This window comes from Callorhinus ursinus, unplaced genomic scaffold, assembly GCF_003265705.2.
Source record: "Callorhinus ursinus isolate GAN/ISIS: 27379988/994484 unplaced genomic scaffold, GSC_fseal_2.0 scaffold52, whole genome shotgun sequence".
Taxonomy (NCBI): Eukaryota; Metazoa; Chordata; class Mammalia; order Carnivora; family Otariidae; genus Callorhinus; species Callorhinus ursinus.
Genome location: NW_027397114.1, coordinates 4,393,964 through 4,412,510, shown reverse-complemented (window position 1 = coordinate 4,412,510; position 18,547 = coordinate 4,393,964). Strand labels below are relative to the sequence as shown.

The following is an 18,547-nucleotide window of genomic DNA, read 5'->3' as shown; positions in this document are numbered from 1 at the left end:
ATAGTGGGCCTGGGTTCCTGGGAGGACCTCAGAAGAAGCAGGTGAAATCTTGAGAAGCTTTGATTTGTTAGGGCACTGATTTGGTTGCTTTAACAGAAGCAAAATGGAAATTTACTTTTTTTTTCTTTTAAATATTTTATTTATTTGACAGAGAGAGACACACAGCGAGAGAGGGAACACAGGCAGAGGGAGTGGGAGAGGGAGAGGCAGGCTTCCCGCGGAGCAGGGAGCCCCATGGGGGGCTCGATCCCAGGACCCCGGGATCATGACCTGAGCCGGAGGCAGAAGTTTAACAACTGAGCCACCCAGGCGCCCCAAGAAGAATTTAGTCAACCGGAGAGTTTGAGGTCAAAATGGAGGCAGCTGAAGTCCTCTCTCAATCCGGCGGATACCGGCTATCAGTGCGGTCGCCGGGAGCAGTCGCGGCTGGCACGCGGTGCCCGCCGTCAGCTCGCTGTCCCGAGCAGGGACAGACACGAGGCCTCCGACCATCTCGGGGGACAGGCACTGCTGGACGGGTGTCTGGACGGGCGGCGAGGACGGGCTCGCTGCCTCGCCACCGAAGCTGGGCACCACCCAAGGGTGGGGAGCTGTGTGCACTGCTGTGAGACAGTCTAGAACCCGTCAGGGATGTGTGACCGCACAGGGAGTGTGAGTGTGTGCGCGGGCATGCGCGCGCGCGGCCGGAGGTACTGCGGGGAGGGCTGCGGGCCGGAGGTGCCGAGTTCCAGCCGCGGAGCACCCCGCCGCCCGGGGAACAGGAAGCCACTTCCTGCTCCCGAGCCCCCAGCGCCTCCTCGCCTGCCCGGGCCATGCTCAAGAGTTCTCCGCCGCGTCGGCCTCGCGGGTTGGGCGGCGGGGCGTCCGGGGTGTGGCCGTCGCGCGGCCCTCCTCCCGAGCCGCCCCGGGCCCCGCCGCCCGCTCCACGTCTCGCCTCCCGCCACGCCGCGCAGCCTGCTTCCCGGTACGGCGCGGGGGGCGCTTTCCCCGCCGCCCCCCCGAACCCCCTCCCCGCGGACGCGCTCGCCGCTCCCCCTCCGCCCCCCCCGCCCGGGGCCCGGGGCCGGGTCCCTTCCCGCGGGGCGGCGGCGGCTGCCGGCGGGCGCGTGTCCCCGCGGAGCGGGCGGAGGGGCCCGGGGCGCCCGCGGGGTGAGGGTGGGGGGGAGGGCGGCCGGGGTCCTGTGCCCGCGCGGCCGCGGGGCCCTGAGCCGACCTGTCGCCCGCAGGCCATGGCCCACCAGGAGCGCACGTTCATCGCCATCAAGCCGGACGGCGTGCAGCGCGGCTTGGTGGGCGAGATCATCAAGCGCTTCGAGCAGAAGGGGTTCCGCCTCGTGGCCATGAAGTTCCTGCAGGTAACGCGGCGCCCCCACGGACCCCCGGAACCCGGCGGCGGGCGCCCCTTCTCCTGCTCGCCCGCCGCCGCTCCCCCGCCCCCCGCGCCCGGCGGCTCTCGCCCTCGCGGGGATCCCGCTGTCCGAGCCGGGGCCCCGCGGCCCGCGAACCCGGGCGCCCTCGCAAGGTTAAGCGGAGGTGACGTGACGGCCCGGGCAGCAGCCGGTGCCTCGCCGTGGCGCTGGGCCCGCGGGGCGCGGAGAAACCTGTTCCCCGGCGCGGCCACGCGGGCCACACGTGCCCAGGGTGCGGGCAGACGGAGTTCCCCCCGATTTAGGGCAGGGCCTGGCATTTCCACACTTTACATTTGGGGCACAGATCTGGACTTTAAGGGAGAAGTTAAGTATTGAAATCTTAACCAGGCCCATCTGGGAAGAGAACGTTCTCGGTTAACATGTGAAATGTTGGAAAGGGCACTGGAAGTGGGCCAGAAGAGTGACATGACCGCTCTCTGACGTGTTTCCTTCAAAGGCAGCCAACGCTTAATCTCCACATCTAGATTCTCAAACCACCTACTTCTTAGGATGGTAACACCCCTAATACCATTGACATTTTCCGGGTGTCTTCATGATGGGAACAGCCTTTCTGCTAAAAAGAGGATCAGTGTCAGGGTTTGGGGGGGATTTCTGTTTACACCTTATGCGGGCTAACATGTTACGGGACTTGGAGAACCTGCCTTGGGAATGGGGGGGGCGGATTCTGAGGATGGGTCGGAGCCCTATTTCAGCCTTTCCAGGGTACTTCCTAACTGCGACCTCCTTTTGCGTGCCAGGCCCCCGAGGAGCTCCTGCAGCAGCACTACCTTGACCTGAAGGACCGTCCCTTCTTCCCGGGGCTGGTGAAGTACATGCACTCCGGGCCCGTTGTGGCCATGGCAAGTGCTTGGCGGCGGTGGGGGGCCGGGAGGAGGGGCCGGGAATAGGGGCTGGTACGGAACCGGCTTGCTCAGTGCGGTGTGGCCTCTTTTTAGACATCTTCCCCAGCCACTTCAAATTCCTTTGTTTTACAAATGGAGCCTGCTGGGGCTAGAGCAGTTAGGAGCTTGGGAGGAAAAAGCAAGGGGAACCAGACCTTAGAAAAAGTTCTCTGTAACCCAGTGCTAGAAATGGAGTAGTCTGTTTCCTCCTCTGGCATTAATGTCCAGCTGGGAATGAAGAGGAGGAGGAAGTTCGGGAGGGAGGCACTGAAATCGGCCCGGGGTTCTCGGAGGATGGCTTTGTTCTTCCTGTCCTTCCCCTGCCTACACTTTCCGCTTTCACGGGGATCCTCACCATTTCCTGCCCTAATGTCCTTGCCCCGACCCGGTTCCAGCCCAGTCACTGTCCTCTACCCCCTCCATCACCGTTTCTCCTCGAGCTTGTGGCTGCCTGAGGTTCTTCCGTCCTGTTCATCTTCCTCTCAGTTAGGTGGGAAGTCCCCGAGTTGGGTAGACGGTTTCTGTGTGTCCGAGCGATGCGCTGGGGATGGAGCCCGGAGCGTCCCGTACAGGCCCCTGCTGTCCAGGACGGGCTGAGCTGCTTGACCGAGTCCCGGGCGGGTCTGACGGGAGCGAGCTGGGCGGCACGGGTCAAGGTTTGTACTGAAATGGTCCCAAGTGACAGATCTGATGCAGTCCCTCTTCCCGACTGTTTCTAGGTCTGGGAGGGACTGAATGTGGTGAAGACGGGGCGAATGATGCTTGGGGAGACCAACCCCGCGGATTCTAAGCCCGGCACCATTCGTGGGGACTTCTGCATTCAAGTTGGCAGGTAAGGCCTGAGGGGCATGGAGGACTGTTTCTCAAAGGCACTTCACGGGGGGTATGAAACCTTATTGGCGTATCCCAATTTTAGGGAAATTTGAACTTTTAAAATTAGGTGGAAATGATCACTGGATGAAAGTTTTCTTCAATAGTGACTTCCCTATGCTACTTAAAATTTTACCTAAGGCCTCGCATAAGGGAGCTTCGTGTGGCTGGAAAGCGCAGAGTGAGGGGGGAAGCCTCGGCTTTGCTCCTTGTGGCTGTGGCTATGGGTGCGCCACTTAACCTTTTGGTTAAGCCCCCCCCCCCCCCCAATTTTATAGTTGCTTTTAAGAGGAAATACTTTGGGGGGGTAGTCTCGTGCTTCGAGTGGCAGTTTGGCTGAAAAGGTCTGCAGTGACTCCTTTGTCTTAACTATAAACAGACTTTGGCACTTTAAAATGTGGTAACCTGGGGGATGCCTGGGGGGCTCAGTCAGTGAAACATCTGACTCTTGATCTCAGCTCGCTCTTGATCTCAGGGTTGTGAGTTCAAGCCCCACGTTGGGCTCCATACTGGGTGTGGAGCCTACTTTAATAAATAAAGTGTGGTAACAAGTATTTGTTCTTTCTTAGGAACATCATTCATGGCAGTGATTCAGTAAAAAGTGCAGAGAAAGAAGTTAGTCTCTGGTTTAAGCCTGAAGAGTTGGTTAACTACAAGTCTTGTGCTTTTGACTGGATCTATGAATAAAAGGTGGACAAAGCATCAGTCCCCTTTGGCACCACTTGACGTGGCCCTGGACACACCTCTTCATTCCAGTGACTTGGAAGTAATGGCATCATTCTTTCCTTTCTAAAACGTACTTACCAATAAAGCCTTTGGAAACTGGTGCAGCCTTTTGTGCTTACTTGCTACGACACTGCAAGAAGTGACTTGGTTCCTTGGCTTTCGCCGCGTTATCCAGAACCAAATAAGCCTGCTTGCTGTGAAAGAATGATCTGACTCTTCTCAGCACCGGGGTGTACTGCTAGACTCTAGGAGGTAAAGTAGAGAGGCTGAAGAGGGCAAGTGTGGCATTGACCGTGTGTCTAAAAAGGAAATGATGGAAATAAATATCCTGACCAGCTTAGAGGATGTAGACATGTAGATTTCTGTACAGTGAATTTGTTGAAACTCAAGTGAAACAGAGTCGTCCAGATTTACATCTTTGTTGACTGCTAACTGGGCAAGTTATGAGGAAAATGGAAGTCTAAAGACATATGTAAAATGAGGGTAATACCACTGCAATGCAGGTTTAAAAGAAAGAATATATCTAGTGCCTGGCCCCTGGTAAGTGTTCTCTGCAACCTTACCCTTCTTCTTACTCTTCCCTGGAGTGAGATAAGCCTGTTTTCTGGGCTACATGCAGCGACTGGTTACAAAATTCTTACTGCCTGCTTTTAAGGTTAATTCTCTCTCTCTCTCCCTGTACCTCTCTCTCAAATGAATAAATAAAAAAATCTTAAAAAAAAAAGTTTGTTTGAGAGAGAGAGCACGAGCAGGGGGTAGGGGGAGAGGGAGAAGGAGAAGCAGGCTCCCAGCTGAGCAGGGAGCCCGATGTGGGGCTCGATCCCAGGACCCTGGGATTATGACCTGAGCCAAAGGCAGATGCTTAACAGACTGAGCTACCCAGGCGCCTCTGCATTTTTTTTTTTTTTTTAGATTTTATTTATTTATTTGACAGAGAGATACAGCGAGAGAGGGAACACAAGCAGGGGGAGTGGGAGAGGGAGAAGCAGGCCTCCCGCCGAGCATGGAGCCCGATGCGGGGCTTGATCCCAGGACCCTGGGACCATGACCTGAGTCGAAGGCAGACGCTTAAGCAACTGAGCCACCCAGGCGCCCCTGGATCTGCATTTTAATGTGTTTCGAAGTCTCACAGTGACACACAAGCTGAGGTATTTGGATGGACAGCAGTTAATTATGGGCTTATTCTGTGTCAAGGCTGTTCTAAGAACTGTACATACATGAATTTTATAGTCTTCACAACTCTTGGGGATACCAGTACCAATCTCCTATTTTATAGCTGAGGAAACTGGGTCAAGTTACAGAATTAACAAGGATGGTTTCAGTGGAAGCAGCTGGCTTCGGACCCCATGCTCTTGGTTACTGTTTTACTACCTTTACCTAGTTTTCCTTCCAAATGACACCTGAAATTTTTGAGTTAGGAGGGTACCTGAAATCAAATTTGGAGTGGGGCAAGGTGAGAGGAAGGGTGTTAACTTCGGGACTTAATTCGGTAGAACTGCACGAGAAAGGGTGGACTATGGTGAGATTAAAGTTACTGCCTCTGGAGTAAGGTTGGATTTCGGACCTCATGCTATCTCCCAGCTAGCTCTGTGAATGCGGACAACCCCTTCAGAACCTTTTATGTTTTCCATAAAATTTTTTTGCAGTACAAATTAAATACATTATCTAAATGCCATAGCTTCAGTTAACAGTTTGCAAGAGGAAATCCTTTACTGTCATCCCCTGATCTCACAAGGCTGGTTACCACCACAGGAGTAAAAAGTTACTAGTTTCGGGGAAACGCTTGGTAGTCCGGGAGCGTATGTTGGGATAAAGCACACCAGGAACCTAGTTTTCCCAAGGGGCATGTAATGGTTTCAAGAATAGGATGTGTATCTCAAATCTCAGGGGACTGTAAATGAGCCAAGCTGGGAATTCCCACGTACTAGGCAACCGTTCAAGCCATGTAAGGTAGAAAGCAGGGCAGAAATTAGGGTTGCAGTGTGTTCTATTTTTCTAAAGCGTGATGATGAAATTAACCCCAGAAAACCCAACCCATGTTACCTTACATCCATAAATTTTTTTTTTTTTTTTTTTTAAGATCTTATTTATTTGACAGAGAGAGACACAGCGAGAGAGGGAACACAAGCAGGGGGAGTGGGAGAGGGAAAAGCAGGCCTCCCACCGAGCAGGAAGCCCGATGTGGGACTTGATCCCAGGACCCCATGACCTGAGCTGAAGGCAGACGCTTAACGACTGAGCCACCCAGGCGCCCCCTCTACAAACTGCTTTTTTTGGTAAAAGTTGAATAATTTACTAAGGACTTAGTTGTTGGTAAAGGGGGATGTCTCATGTTTCCTCTTCACGCAAACAGCGTGAATTCATCCTATGAATTTTGTCTATTTAGATTAATGGAGCTTAAAAAAAAAAGTCCCCCAGCAAGCACGCCAACCCTGAACTGAAGCCCCATGTGGCAGCTACAGTGAAGGACTCTTCCCACCCGTGGCCCGCACTCCCCGCTGCCCGTGCCGCGGCTTGGCCATTTACCTTTGTCTGTGAAACCCTGGCTCAATCGCAGCCATTGTTCACGCCACACCTGGGGCTTAGGGGCCCCGTCCGCTGTTCCTCCTGGTCAGCCAGCAGCAAACGTGCCTGCTTTTCCCTCAGGTCACAGGTCGTGTGAGGAAGGAACCCACCTGGCTTTCTCGAGGCTTGTGATTGCTTATAGAAGGCATCCAATATCTGAATAAAAAAGGAAACCCCTCAAAGACCAAAGCGTATTAAAGAATTGCTCCAATACAACTTAACTTTAACGTTTTATTTTGTGTAAAAAAGGGCAAATTTAGTGAATTATTTTCATCTTGTACACAAAGTTATAATTTTAATGCTTTTCACATCCATGCTGAAAATTTGCAGTTTGGTAAAAATGAAAGGAACATAAGTTTCTCTGAAGGAATTTTTCACGCCATTATATACACTTCATGAGAAAGTCTCAAATACTTTCTCAGTGATCACAAGTTACCAAGAAAATAAAAGATTAAATTTGTACAGATATTGATCTATATATCAAATACATACAGAAATGATGTAAAAACCTTATGCAGTTTACTTTGACCTCTGTCCTCAAAAGATTTGCCCAGGGACAGATGCTTTTCTTTTGTATAAATGACTGTGGCTTTATTTAAAATATGAAAATCAAAGGAAGCAACCCAGTTTCATCACAGTATTTTTAAAATCCCTTCCCAATAGTAAAGGATCATTACCAAATATATAGCACCATAATACAAGTATTGATGGGAGAGGGTATTCACATCACGCAAAATTAATATAATAAAAACAAACAAACACTGAAAACCCGTGTTAGTATCCGTAGAATAAGAAGTTGATAACAGCTTTAGCTTTCCTCATACACAGCAAGGAAAAGGTTAAAGAGTTCAAACTACCAAAAATCCCCAAATAATCCTAACAGGAAAAAAATGAAAACAAACCCAAGGTCAGCAGTACATTTTGAACCGTAGAAGAGAATGGGGCTATTGGGTTGTAGAACTGGAGTTATGGCTGAGACATCAATCTCCTCCGCACTAACTTGTTTTCTGTTCATCAGCAGCAGGAGTTAGAGCCTGAACAACGAGGAGGGCTTCAGACTGTGTTTAGACCGTAGGAAGTCCTTGCCAACCTTTAACTGTTGGGCATGGGATCAAGACGAGAAATACTTCACACAAACAGGTGGGACATTTGAAAACGCTCAGAGCCTGGTTTTGCTGTATGACTGGAAGCTTCTAAGACCTGGCTACAAATGAGCATTGTGCACAGAACTAATTACCAGGCTCCAAATCAAATCCCTCCTGGTTTACTCAGTTCCCCACAGGGCCCCTAAGCCCCAGGTATGGCCGAGCACGCCCTGCAGCTCCTGTCATGGAACCAGAGCCTGAGAACGAAGACCGTGGTAAGCCCTGCTGTGAAAGTCTTCTAGGCTTTTCGCTTATGGGAAGATTCTTAAAAGTTAAAGATTTGGGAAGTGTGAGGATGTCACATTTACAGTAGGTCCCTCTCAGTAAGGTTGTTTAAGATAAATATCCAGTAATTTAACAGCTGAATTCACATATATTTGACACATGAGAATCAACTTGGCGTTGATATGATCTGCATTTATGCCCCTAAAGAGTCAGTATTAAGAAATGTTGACATGCGATTCCATACATTCTTACACTATAAAGTAACAAATTTTACTTCCAGTAGCAACTACAAAACCTTATGTTATTAACCCCTCTTGCATAGAATGAGGTAAACCTGTGCGTATTACCAATGCTATTATTCCCCAAAGTAGAGCAATATTTTAGAAAATAAATTGCTGGTTTTTAATGTTCTATGCATTTTAAAATTCAAACAAAAATCTTACCTAAAATGGTCTCCTGGGGCTTTCCATTACCATTTTTTTTTTTTAAAGCATTCCATAGGCTGAAGGACTTTAGAGGTTAATCATTTTGATTAATTTCTAATTAGCCCTACCTATATTCCAGAGGAGATGGCCAATGTTACCACTCTGAAGAGGCCAGGCTAAGACCCAGAAGCACTTCTAGAACAGATGCAATTAATTCCTGAGAGTTTAGTTTATGAACCTCACTGGTAAACGCTAGAGCTCTCCCATTCAGTCACAACTCAGAAAGTTAGAAAAATGCAGAGAGCAAACCTTTCACCAATTTACCCTTGTATCCTTTTTTTAAAGGAAGCCATGTGAATTTTAAAGTAGGGAATGTTTGAAATGGTCCAAATCAGTTATTACTGTTAAAATTAATTTTGAATACAATTAAAAGACAATTCATACTATATATATATATATATTTATATGGAATTTTAAGAAAATTAAATTCTCTTTCAAATTAGTTTTTTTTTTTTTTTTTTAAACAAATCCAGGATAGTTAAAAGCAGAGCTGGAATGACTTTGAATTCTAAACTGATTTTTGGCTTTAAACAACTTTTGATGTGATTCTACTGGTAATACAGAAGAACATCTGTTTTGGGGTGTGGTTATACTCAGTATTATCTAACAGATGGAGGGAAATGGCAGGGAACTGATCAGAATCCCTCTTGTGGGGTATCTTTTATAGTAAGGAAAAGAAAATGAACGAAGGACAATATTGCATTTTCCCCAATCCCTCAACGTGTAGACTGAGATCCTGTTTATCTTGTCAACCATTCCAGTTTAACACTTTAGTGTTAGGCTAATTTTAATCATTTTTTAATTAAAAGAGAACATATAAAAGTATCCAGAGTTCTTCCAGTTTCATATAGAACTCCAAATAAATTTTCACAGAATGAAAAACATTTCTGTACAAACATTTAAAATGGGCTGCAATAAAATGCCAACAAGCAGAATTATTTACCCCTTCCATGATCTATGTGGTGATGAACCCTCCTCGAGGGGGGAGGGGTTCAGTTGCATATTTCTGCAGCAAAGGAAGCTGGAGATGTGACTGGCCTAACTTCTCTAAAATCCCAAAATCTCCCAACAGGTACCAAAAAGGTTCATTTGTAATGACAGTTCATTTGCATTTACAACTATATCCTTCTTAAATCATTTCCTTCAATCCTGCTACCTAAACTTTAATCTTACCAAAAAGTTAGAATTTCAGTTGTTAACAATGCACATAAATCCAAACTTGGAAAATATTACAAAATTCTTTCAAAAGCTTCAAATACAACACAAAAATTGTCCGTCTTTATAAATTGAAAAATTTCCCCACACGACTAAAATAGTTTCCCCACCCACCTGAAAAATCTGGAACTGAAATTTTCTATGTTTAGCAAAATGTCCCAGTAGAAGAGCCCCGCTGTACAGCTCGAGTGATTATAAACCAGTCCTGTGTAAAAGCCTCCCCTCCCGCCCTCCGCCGTGGAGTCCTCTCAGGGCTCTTGTTTGATGTAGAAGCTGGCAGAGCCATTGCTTTCCTGATCAGATGCTCCTTGGAGGAAATTATAATCCTCTCCGTCTATCAACTCCTCCTTCAGCTGCAATGTCGTCACTGCATGAAAGAGATAAATATATGGGATGTTATGAAGCCTTTCTGGAGTATTCAGATTACTTTCAATCTTCAGATTCCACCAACTTTACAGTTAGGAAGACTTCATGTCTTCAGTAACTCTTAAAATTAACCCCCTGAAGTATGAACATTTAGTTCAATTTTCAAAGTATATCAGCAGGTAAGGAAAGTTCTGTAAAGAACAGTAAGATACTGCATGCTGGACACTGCACGATGGACAGCTTCAATGAAATGGTCAAGGTAATGGTGAGCACTAATTTGGCGAGAAGAATTAGAATTTTTCTTATAGTATTCACTTTTATGTCAAGGTCTATGTAACAATGACCTATTTCTCACACGATTCTGAACTATAATATTTAAAATAAGTAACAACACAATAAGTAGGACTTCAATATAATCTTACTATTTCCAAGGACTACCTTTATTAAGAAGATTCCCTGTAGAAAAAAGATACAAATCTGATAATTTTAAAATAGTACTATGAATTGTAAATACAAAGTATTCTATCATCTATAAGATGGGTATTATGTATATACAAAATTTACATATTTGTAAAAACAAATGATAAGTCTGATATTAGATAAACACCTATGTTAAAACTAAAATCATGGAAAACTTGAATAATCATTTTAGGTAAAATAAAACTACCGACATCGGCAATGTGAAAATCACTGGTGCAAAACAGCCAGCACGGCCAGTGCCAGCACGGCCCAGCAGTACTGGCGGAGTCCTTATCTGAGGACTTCCTTTTTTTATTTAAGAAAAAAAATTTTATTAAGAAAAAAAAATTTTTTTTAAATTTTAAGTAGGCTCCCCGCCCCACAAGGTGTTTGAACTCAGGACCCTGAGCTTAAGAATCGCATGCTCTACCGACTGAGCCAGCCAGGCACCCCTGATGACTTCCTTTTTAATGAAAACCAACCAACAGTATAAACAGTCCTCAGTTTATAAACAGGTCCAGTAGGTCTTTATTTCTGTGGACAACTGTTTTTCAGTTTCTAATATTTTCAGTGGGACTTAAGATTTCTTGACAGCCACTGAAGTCATGCTAGTCAGAATCCTTAGGGACAGTGGAGAGGGCTTTTCCTAAGCATGGGCAAAGATGAAGAGAAAGAAAAAGTTTTTCTTTGCTGGGCCCAGCAGTGGTCTTGGGCAAAAACTTTAAGCTGTTTAATTCTGAGATTTTCCTATCTATCTCTTTATACTTCCCTACTTTTTAAATAAAAATGATCTCAGCGAGGTGCTAAAAACTAGTCTTAGTAACTACCAACCTCTCAGAGATGTGTCCAGGTTTCTTAAAATGTTACCGCTTAACCAAAATTGAGCTGGTCAAATTCCACACAAGAGAAAAGGACGGCTGATCCCGTACGCTAACAGTAACACTCACTGGGATCTAATCCCACGGTGAGCAGCAGTGCTAGTTTTCTTCTCCAATTCCGTCAGCACACAGACGTGTTACATCAGAGGTCACAAACTGTGTCCTTCCCACTCCCTCACCTGTGTCCAATGGTTCTTTTGAATTTGACTGAATATTCTGAAACAAGAGACTTCACCTAAGACCCAGGAAAGCAGGGAGACTTGGCAACAGGAAGCCAGCAATCTCCAGGGGCTGTGATCAGTGGGAACTCCCTGGCTGCTATGCTCTGTAGCTGGGCAGCCCGAGCCTCCCTCTGCCACAGTGCCTGCCACCAACATGCACGTGCAACATGTGACTCCCACTCCTGCCGGGGTGCTACTACTCCACTTCCTGCAGGCACCAGCTCCAAATAAAAAGTGCAAACTTTTTCTTTCATTATGGAACTTTTCATTGCAATTGGAAAGAGAGGATGCGCCCATATATGGAATGTAAATTGGGAACTGCTTATATAGGAAAAAAGGTCAATTTATGAGAAGAATCAAGACTCAGTATTTAGATGAATAGTAAGCCAACTAAGTTTTCATGAAGCACTAACTAGACAGTGTCACCATGTGGAACAATATTAAAATGGTTACACTTTTATTTTTAAAGGTTTTATTTATTTTTGTGAGAGAGAGAGACAGAGAGTATGTGTGCACATGCACACACAAGCAGTGGGGAGGGACAGAGCGAGAAGCAGGCTCCCCGTTGAGCAGGGAGCCCAATGCGGGACTTGATCCCAGGACCCTGGGATCATGACCTGAGTGCAAGGCAGGTGCTTAGCCAACTGAGCCACCCAGGCACCCTAAAATGGTTACGCTTTTTAAAGTCAAATAGTACAGTCATAGAAAAATATTTTCCGTCCTGATCTTAGTTACAAAAGATTAGTTCCAAAAATAGTGGTCTTTGGTGCACCTAGCTGGCTCAGTCTGCAGAGCATGCGACTCTTGATCTCAGGGCTGTGAGTTCAAGCCCCATGTTGGGTGTAGAGGGTACTTTAAAAAAAAAATCTTAAAAAAAAATAGTGGTCTTTGACATCTTAATTAATAATTTACAGAATAACCTTTTGAGAGATGTCAATTCATTTCATTTTACTTTGGTACTTGTTTTGGTAATGGTGTTAAAAAATTTCATAGCCCAAAGACAGAAAAGCGAATACACTATGCCCATAATAACAGCAAAACAAACACGCATCAGACTGTTGGAAGTCAAAGCAAACAAGACTGTGCAGTTTTCTTTATAAAAAAATTAATTACTTAAAAATGCTTTTATAGAGTGTGAGTATCAAGTATATAATAGTTATCCTTCAAATCTAACCAACACACATTAATCATTAAGGACATCTGAACAATACCATGAAAATAAACACATGGAAAAGAAAAACCCTAAGTTTCATTAAAGGTGCAGTACCCACGATAAAAGGTTGGTTGAAACGGTATCTTGTTACAGGATGGTCAGATGGCTACATGAATGAGAAAAGAACTCCCGTGCTTCAAGACCAAACATGTTCCATTCAAACCGATGTTGTTGTGTTTTGTTTTTTGAAATGTAAGGAAGGTAAGTTGAGATTCTAAACAGTTCTGAAACTATTTGCATTTAAACTATTAACAACTAATTTCTGGATTATGCTTCTATGCATCTTAAAATATGGAAACAATGTGCTTAAAAAAAAAGTAACTCAAGATAAAGGCGAAACGTTCACTCAGATGTGGAATGCTTCCATGCAAAGTTTCACTGTTTTCATGGGATCTAAAATAAAGCCTGTCTTCTGGTATCTTCACGCTAATCATTTATCTTTTCCAGGCCTCATTCTCAATGAATGATGGATGAAATCAAATAGACCCTGTTGCCGAATGTCAACTTCCATGCAAGTGCATTTTCTGAGCTCCGTTTTTAAAAGGAAGTCACTTTGTGGACTCTAATCAGTAACATTTCCGGGGATAAACTAATGGAAATCATATTTTCCTAACTGGGTTAAGTCCATTAAAAGTAATAAATTCTCAGTGGCTAATCAAACTGCAGCTTTCAGGTAGTTAAGACCGGAATGCAGTCCTCACACAGTTCCAGCAGAGTAAGATCACACCACATATCCCACGAGATGTGCCCCCAGCTGAGAAGCCACTACAGACACGGTGGAGGTCGTGCGTCACGTAGGAGACCCCCTGGTTTCCATCCCATGCATCTACTCTGAGTTCTTGGGTTTTGCCAATCCTAGAAGTTCTATTTTACATGAATCCGTAACCTCTCACGGAACACGACACACACCTTCTAAATTAGTCCAATGCTTAAAGAAAACACCTAAAATCCAATAAAATCAAACATATTCAGAGCTCACAAAATCTACAGTTAATGACTTAAGACTATGTCGTAAATAACAAGTACAAAAACAAAGTCAAAGAGACAAGAAAAGAAATTGAAATGTTCTTTAGACTCTGAACGTTTTTCCACTAAAGAGCAGATAAACTTAGATTTGCAGTCCTAACCTATTTTTTATAAAAAAAGGCAGAGTAATTTCCTCTAGATATAAGGACATCAGAGTGATCTTCAGAGAGACGGACTGGGGAGGATGAAGATAACCTAATACACCAGTAGGGAGGCAAAAGCTAATAAAGAACATATCTTAAAGGGCACCCCCCCAAAAAAACCAGCCAAAAAGCCCCCACAAAAACCAAACCCCCCAAAAACTTCAGGTATAAAGACATTATCAAACAGAGAAAGAAGAAGAAAACAGAGCTAGGTATTAAGTCCCCATCAGGGTTTTCACCACACAAGACGACTACCAAGTAAATAAAACCACCGAGTTGAAAAGCAGTACCTAGGATGACGGCAGAACACACGCCAAGGCCTGTAGGACTCTGGCTGCGGACCTGTCTCTCCGTACTCATGTCTGAGGTTCATCACATGCAAGCGAAGCCTTTCTCATACTCTAGGATAATACGTTTGCTCTCAGCAATTACAAAAGGCAAAACCTTTTGCAGTTTTCCTTACAATCTACTAGCTTGGCCAAACGAATTAAATTCAAATTAAATGTCACTTCAGAAACACGAAGTTATGGGAATGAATTTTACTCAAATTCAACACCAAAATTATACAAGTATTTATCTCCAAATTCATGTTATTGAACTACAATGGTGGTAACAGTGTTACCACAACCTAAATTCCATAGGAACGCAAAACACATTCTTCCTAGTGAGTGAGAGATGCTGTGGAATGCTATGAGTGAAGCCTCATCTTTGGGTCTGATTAATCAGGCTGATCCCTAATGGTGTATTTCTCCCCCCAGGTCACACCACATGGAATTCTGTGATGGAAAATGTTCAACTATTTTAATGAAACCATGAAACAGTACAAGTTGTCTCACAATTCCATCAACTGATATGATGAGCTTTACCCTAATGTGAGGCTCAGAAGCGATTGAAAAGAAAATAAAACTCCCTCCCTGATGATTCAACTTAGTGAAGTGACTACCAAGGACTAGTGAAGATGAAGTTTTTAGTTGAAAGAAAAAGAAAAATTTAATGAGTCAGCATCTGTCATGCCGGACCATGCTTTGTCTCCCACCGCCCTGCCCAGACTTTCACCCCCTGTAGTACCTGAGGTGCTGATGTGACTATTACCTGTTTTGAGGCTGGGACTGAACTCTCGGCTAGTGCTGGGAGGTGGGAAGGCCTCCGGGGCTGTCTGTGCTGGAAGGGTTCGATATGGAGGAGGAGTCAACTCTTCGTCACCAGAGAAGCTCCTCCGCACCCCACCTGTCATGGGCAGGCTCGACAAACTGACAGGCTTCTTCCCAATTGGCATCTTCCTCTCTAAATATCAAGTCAAACTAAAGTAAGCTTTTACTTACATGTGTGGTAAGAAAAGTGCATTATAACTAGGAAAGACTGTGTTGCATAGGATACTCTGAAAAGAGAACCAACTATGCAAGGTCTGTATTTCTGAAAACAAGAAGGAGTGTGTGTACGTGTGGGAGTGTATGTTCTGGGTGAATGATAGCGGAGATTATTTCTGGCCTCTTGAGAGCCTGGTAATCCTGGTTCCTGACTCTTAAATCAACTTCAAATACAACAAAGCAGGGCACCTGGCTGGTCCAATCAGTGGAGCATCCGACTCTTGATCTTGGTGCTGTGAGTTGGAGCCCCACATGGGGTGTAGAGATTACTTAAAAATAAGATCTTAAAAAAATAAAATGAAATAAAATACAACAAAGCAAAATGAACTACTAGAACATTTAGTGTGGAGAATAGCTGGCTAACTTCCTTCAAGAAAATTTTACCTTGAAGGGGGTTGAAAATCCAATGGAAGAGAGAGAAGGTTTTATTTTTTAAAGAAATTTTAAAAAATAATTTATTTAATTTGAGAGAGAGAGAGAGAGAGAGAGAGAGAGAAACAGCATGAGAGGGAAGAGGGTCAGAGGGAGAAGCAGGCTCCCCGCTGAGCCGGGAGCCCGATGTGGGACTCAATCCCAGGACTCCGGGATCATGACCTGAGCCAAAGGCAGTCACTTAAACACCTGAGCCACCCAGGTGCCCGAGAGAGAAGGTATTAAAACCCTACTTGTAGGGCGGCATTTCACTGCCCATATTAGGTCAAACATTGGCTTTTGGGGAGAATCAAACAGCTGAATAAATGTATTATCTGGGTGGCACGATTTTACTGATATGAAATGTGCTCCCCTACCTTTTGGTTTACAATGCAGTCTTTTAGAAAACACTTAAAATTCTTACTCTGAAAAGCATTTCTGAAATTTAAAGCTTGTTGCCTTCAAGTACTTAAGCAATCTAATTTCTTTTGAAACACATTTTGATTATAGTTTCATAAGTAAATATAAGCCTTCAAAGACTTATATGATCCTTTCACCAGCAAAAAGTACTCTAAACTTTGCAAATACTGAACCAACATACTGCATTAGTCATTTGAAAGCTGAAGGATACTTACTGTATCTCTCGGACTATAAATTATATCTGTTTTCTTCCAGACTATACAAATGACCAAGGCAAGAGCAATCAGAAATTATGCTTCATGAAATCAGGACTAAAAGATAAATCTAAGTCAGACAGTATTCTTATGTAAAATGGTCTGGAGACTAAGCTAGTAGTGAGTACACATTCAACGTTCAATCGACAAACCCCAATCACGTGCAGCAAATCATTTAGACTTTTCCTAATGTACGACACACCAGAGGTAAAAATCCAAGGAGGATCTCCAATTCTCTACTACTTCCAATAGCCCCTGAAGATGGTTCAGAAATTAATGTGCTGGGTTTCCTGCTCCAGAAACCTTGAAAAAAATAAGGCTTTTCAGACTGGACAGACCATATGCATACAACTGTCTATCTGATCCTCTTGGCAGAACGTTATCATTACTCAAAAGCACTAATTAATAGTTATCCCTTTATAGCATGAACACAGATCTTTACAAAACAAGCTAGAACAATGAAGCCAATCAACTATTTCTGTTAAAAAAAAAAAAAAACCACAAAGCAACCAAACAAAAAAACACTACCAAAGAACACACCAATGGATGATTTTGGGTACAAAAAGACTGAAGAGATAGAAGATGAAAAAACCATTGAGCCAGAATATAATAATCTCTAGGCAAACTTAAAAGAGTTTGTGGCTGATCTGCTAACGATACTGTATGCAATGGATAAACTAGGTTTATAAGAAATTCTTTCTTATTTGGGCAAGTCAAGTCTTGCAGGAAAAATGTCTCATGAACTATGTGATGAGCAACACAGAAACAGTAAAAGGAACAGGGAGTGACAATGAAGACGGCTGAGTTTTCATTCACACGGCACTACAATTCCTTATCCTCAATTCCAAAATTCACAGTTTTCCTGTAAAACTTTGGCAACAAAACCAGACCTCACTTGGTGATACTATTTATAATCTTAATTTGGCCCATTTAATGTAAACATTTACATATATTTTGCTTCAGAAAATGTGCTAGAGTCTGCAAGGGGTGTTACATAGTATATGCTACCCATACTATACTTCTTTTCTAAAATCTGAAAAGTTCTGAATTCCAAAACACATCTGGTCCCAAGGGTTTCTAATAAGGGACTGTGGGCTCATAGTCCTTTTCCTTTCTATGTCCAAAGGACAATTTAAAGGCAGAGATGATGCCATAATATTAAGAGCTATTACAACGTTACAGTTAAAGAACATGATAAATTTACAGCTAAACTCATTTTCCCAGCTAATCCAGAAATGTGGTACTATTAAATGTCACTAAAAACTGGCACACGGATATTATCACCTCATTAGTTTCATACTTCTTCCCATGTCCCTGGGCCATTAATTCAAAATCGTTAAACCCCTTAAGCTGGAAATAAACCCACAAAAGGGACATTGAGGGAGGCATGTGAATTGTGTACTCAATGCTCAGAAATTATTTCTAAAAAATATGTCACGGAGTAATCAAAGTTCTTAATTCAACACCTTGGAAAGAAAATTCTGAACCTCGGTCTTGTCCAATAGAAAGTGAAAAGACAGGCTAACGCAGCTTGTGCTCTCCAACCTCACAGAAAGCTTAGTGATCACATGTGCTTATGGTTAGTCCACTGACAAAGCCGCCATGTGGATTCTTCCTCCTCAGTTCCAGCTACATGGGGATTGCTTTGAGCTGCCTGTCTGGCAATGTTCTCTAAAGTTCTTTGAGGTGAGTATCAAACCTGGCAAGCAGCTAGCAGGCAAAAGAACTCTGGACAAACGGGAGGCCTATGCCTCTGACATAAAAGAGAGGGTGAGAGAAAGGCCTGGAGGTCCTCAGTGTTGAGGCTGACGTGGTTTCATGCCGGGAGGACATGAGAGCACCACGGCAGGGCCTGGTAGAAGTCTTTAGTCCCCCAGTGGGAAAAAAGAAACTATAAACAAATGACTGTAATCAGAAAGTAAGGATATATTGGATTCTTCATGCTGCTTCGGTCTCTTGGTTGGTAATGAGACAGATTAACACTTATTTAAACATATGGCAAGTCAGCTGGAACAATCTGTTTTAGTTTTAACCCTCAAATGTACTTTTTACTTTTAAAATGATCTTTATATAAAAATAATCCTATCTCAGAATGAAATATTCCACAAGTGTGATGAAGAGAAAAATCTGTGGCCTCCTATGTGGGGGGAAAAAGATTTTAAAAGAATCAAAATAGAGCTATCAATATATCCTATATTACTTTGGCTATTAATGCCAAAAACCATTCATTGTAAGGTTAAAAAATAG

General features: G+C 44.1%; 2 protein-coding genes across 12 annotated transcripts in view; one reads left to right on the top strand and one right to left on the bottom strand.

Moving 5' to 3' along the window:
* Positions 1–786: 786 nt before the first annotated feature.
* On the top strand, positions 787–4,007 carry LOC112814107 (nucleoside diphosphate kinase B). The gene is made up of 5 exons (XM_025859443.2): positions 787–964; positions 1,227–1,355; positions 2,168–2,269; positions 3,031–3,143; positions 3,751–4,007. Exons 2-5 carry the CDS (start codon positions 1,230–1,232, stop codon positions 3,866–3,868), a joined length of 459 nt encoding a protein of 152 aa, XP_025715228.1. The 5' UTR covers positions 787–964; positions 1,227–1,229; the 3' UTR covers positions 3,869–4,007.
* Positions 4,008–6,689: 2,682 nt separating this feature from the next.
* The window catches only part of MBTD1 (mbt domain containing 1), a 66,141-nt gene continuing 54,283 nt past the window's right edge, over positions 6,690–18,547 (bottom strand). For 9 of the 11 annotated variants that reach the window (XM_073883712.1, XM_073883713.1, XM_073883710.1 and 6 more), the window contains 2 exons: positions 14,941–15,132; positions 6,690–9,909 (listed from right to left, as the gene is read on the bottom strand). In XM_073883712.1, the coding sequence (XP_073739813.1) occupies positions 9,791–9,909; positions 14,941–15,132 (311 nt within the window). In that variant the 3' untranslated portion in view covers positions 6,690–9,790. The remainder of the gene's footprint in view (positions 9,910–14,940; positions 15,133–18,547) is intronic. The other 2 variants (XM_025859436.2, XM_025859440.2) reach the window with 1 other exon arrangement.

Coding starts and splice junctions, on each gene's coding strand:
- LOC112814107 (XM_025859443.2), top strand. CDS start 1,230: ATGGCCCACCAGGAGCGCACGTTCATCGCCATCAAGCCGGACGGCGTG. Junction 1,356..2,167: donor TGGCCATGAAGTTCCTGCAG/GTAACGCGGCGC, acceptor TTTGCGTGCCAG/GCCCCCGAGGAGCTCCTGCA. Junction 3,144..3,750: donor TTCTGCATTCAAGTTGGCAG/GTAAGGCCTGAG, acceptor GTTCTTTCTTAG/GAACATCATTCATGGCAGTG.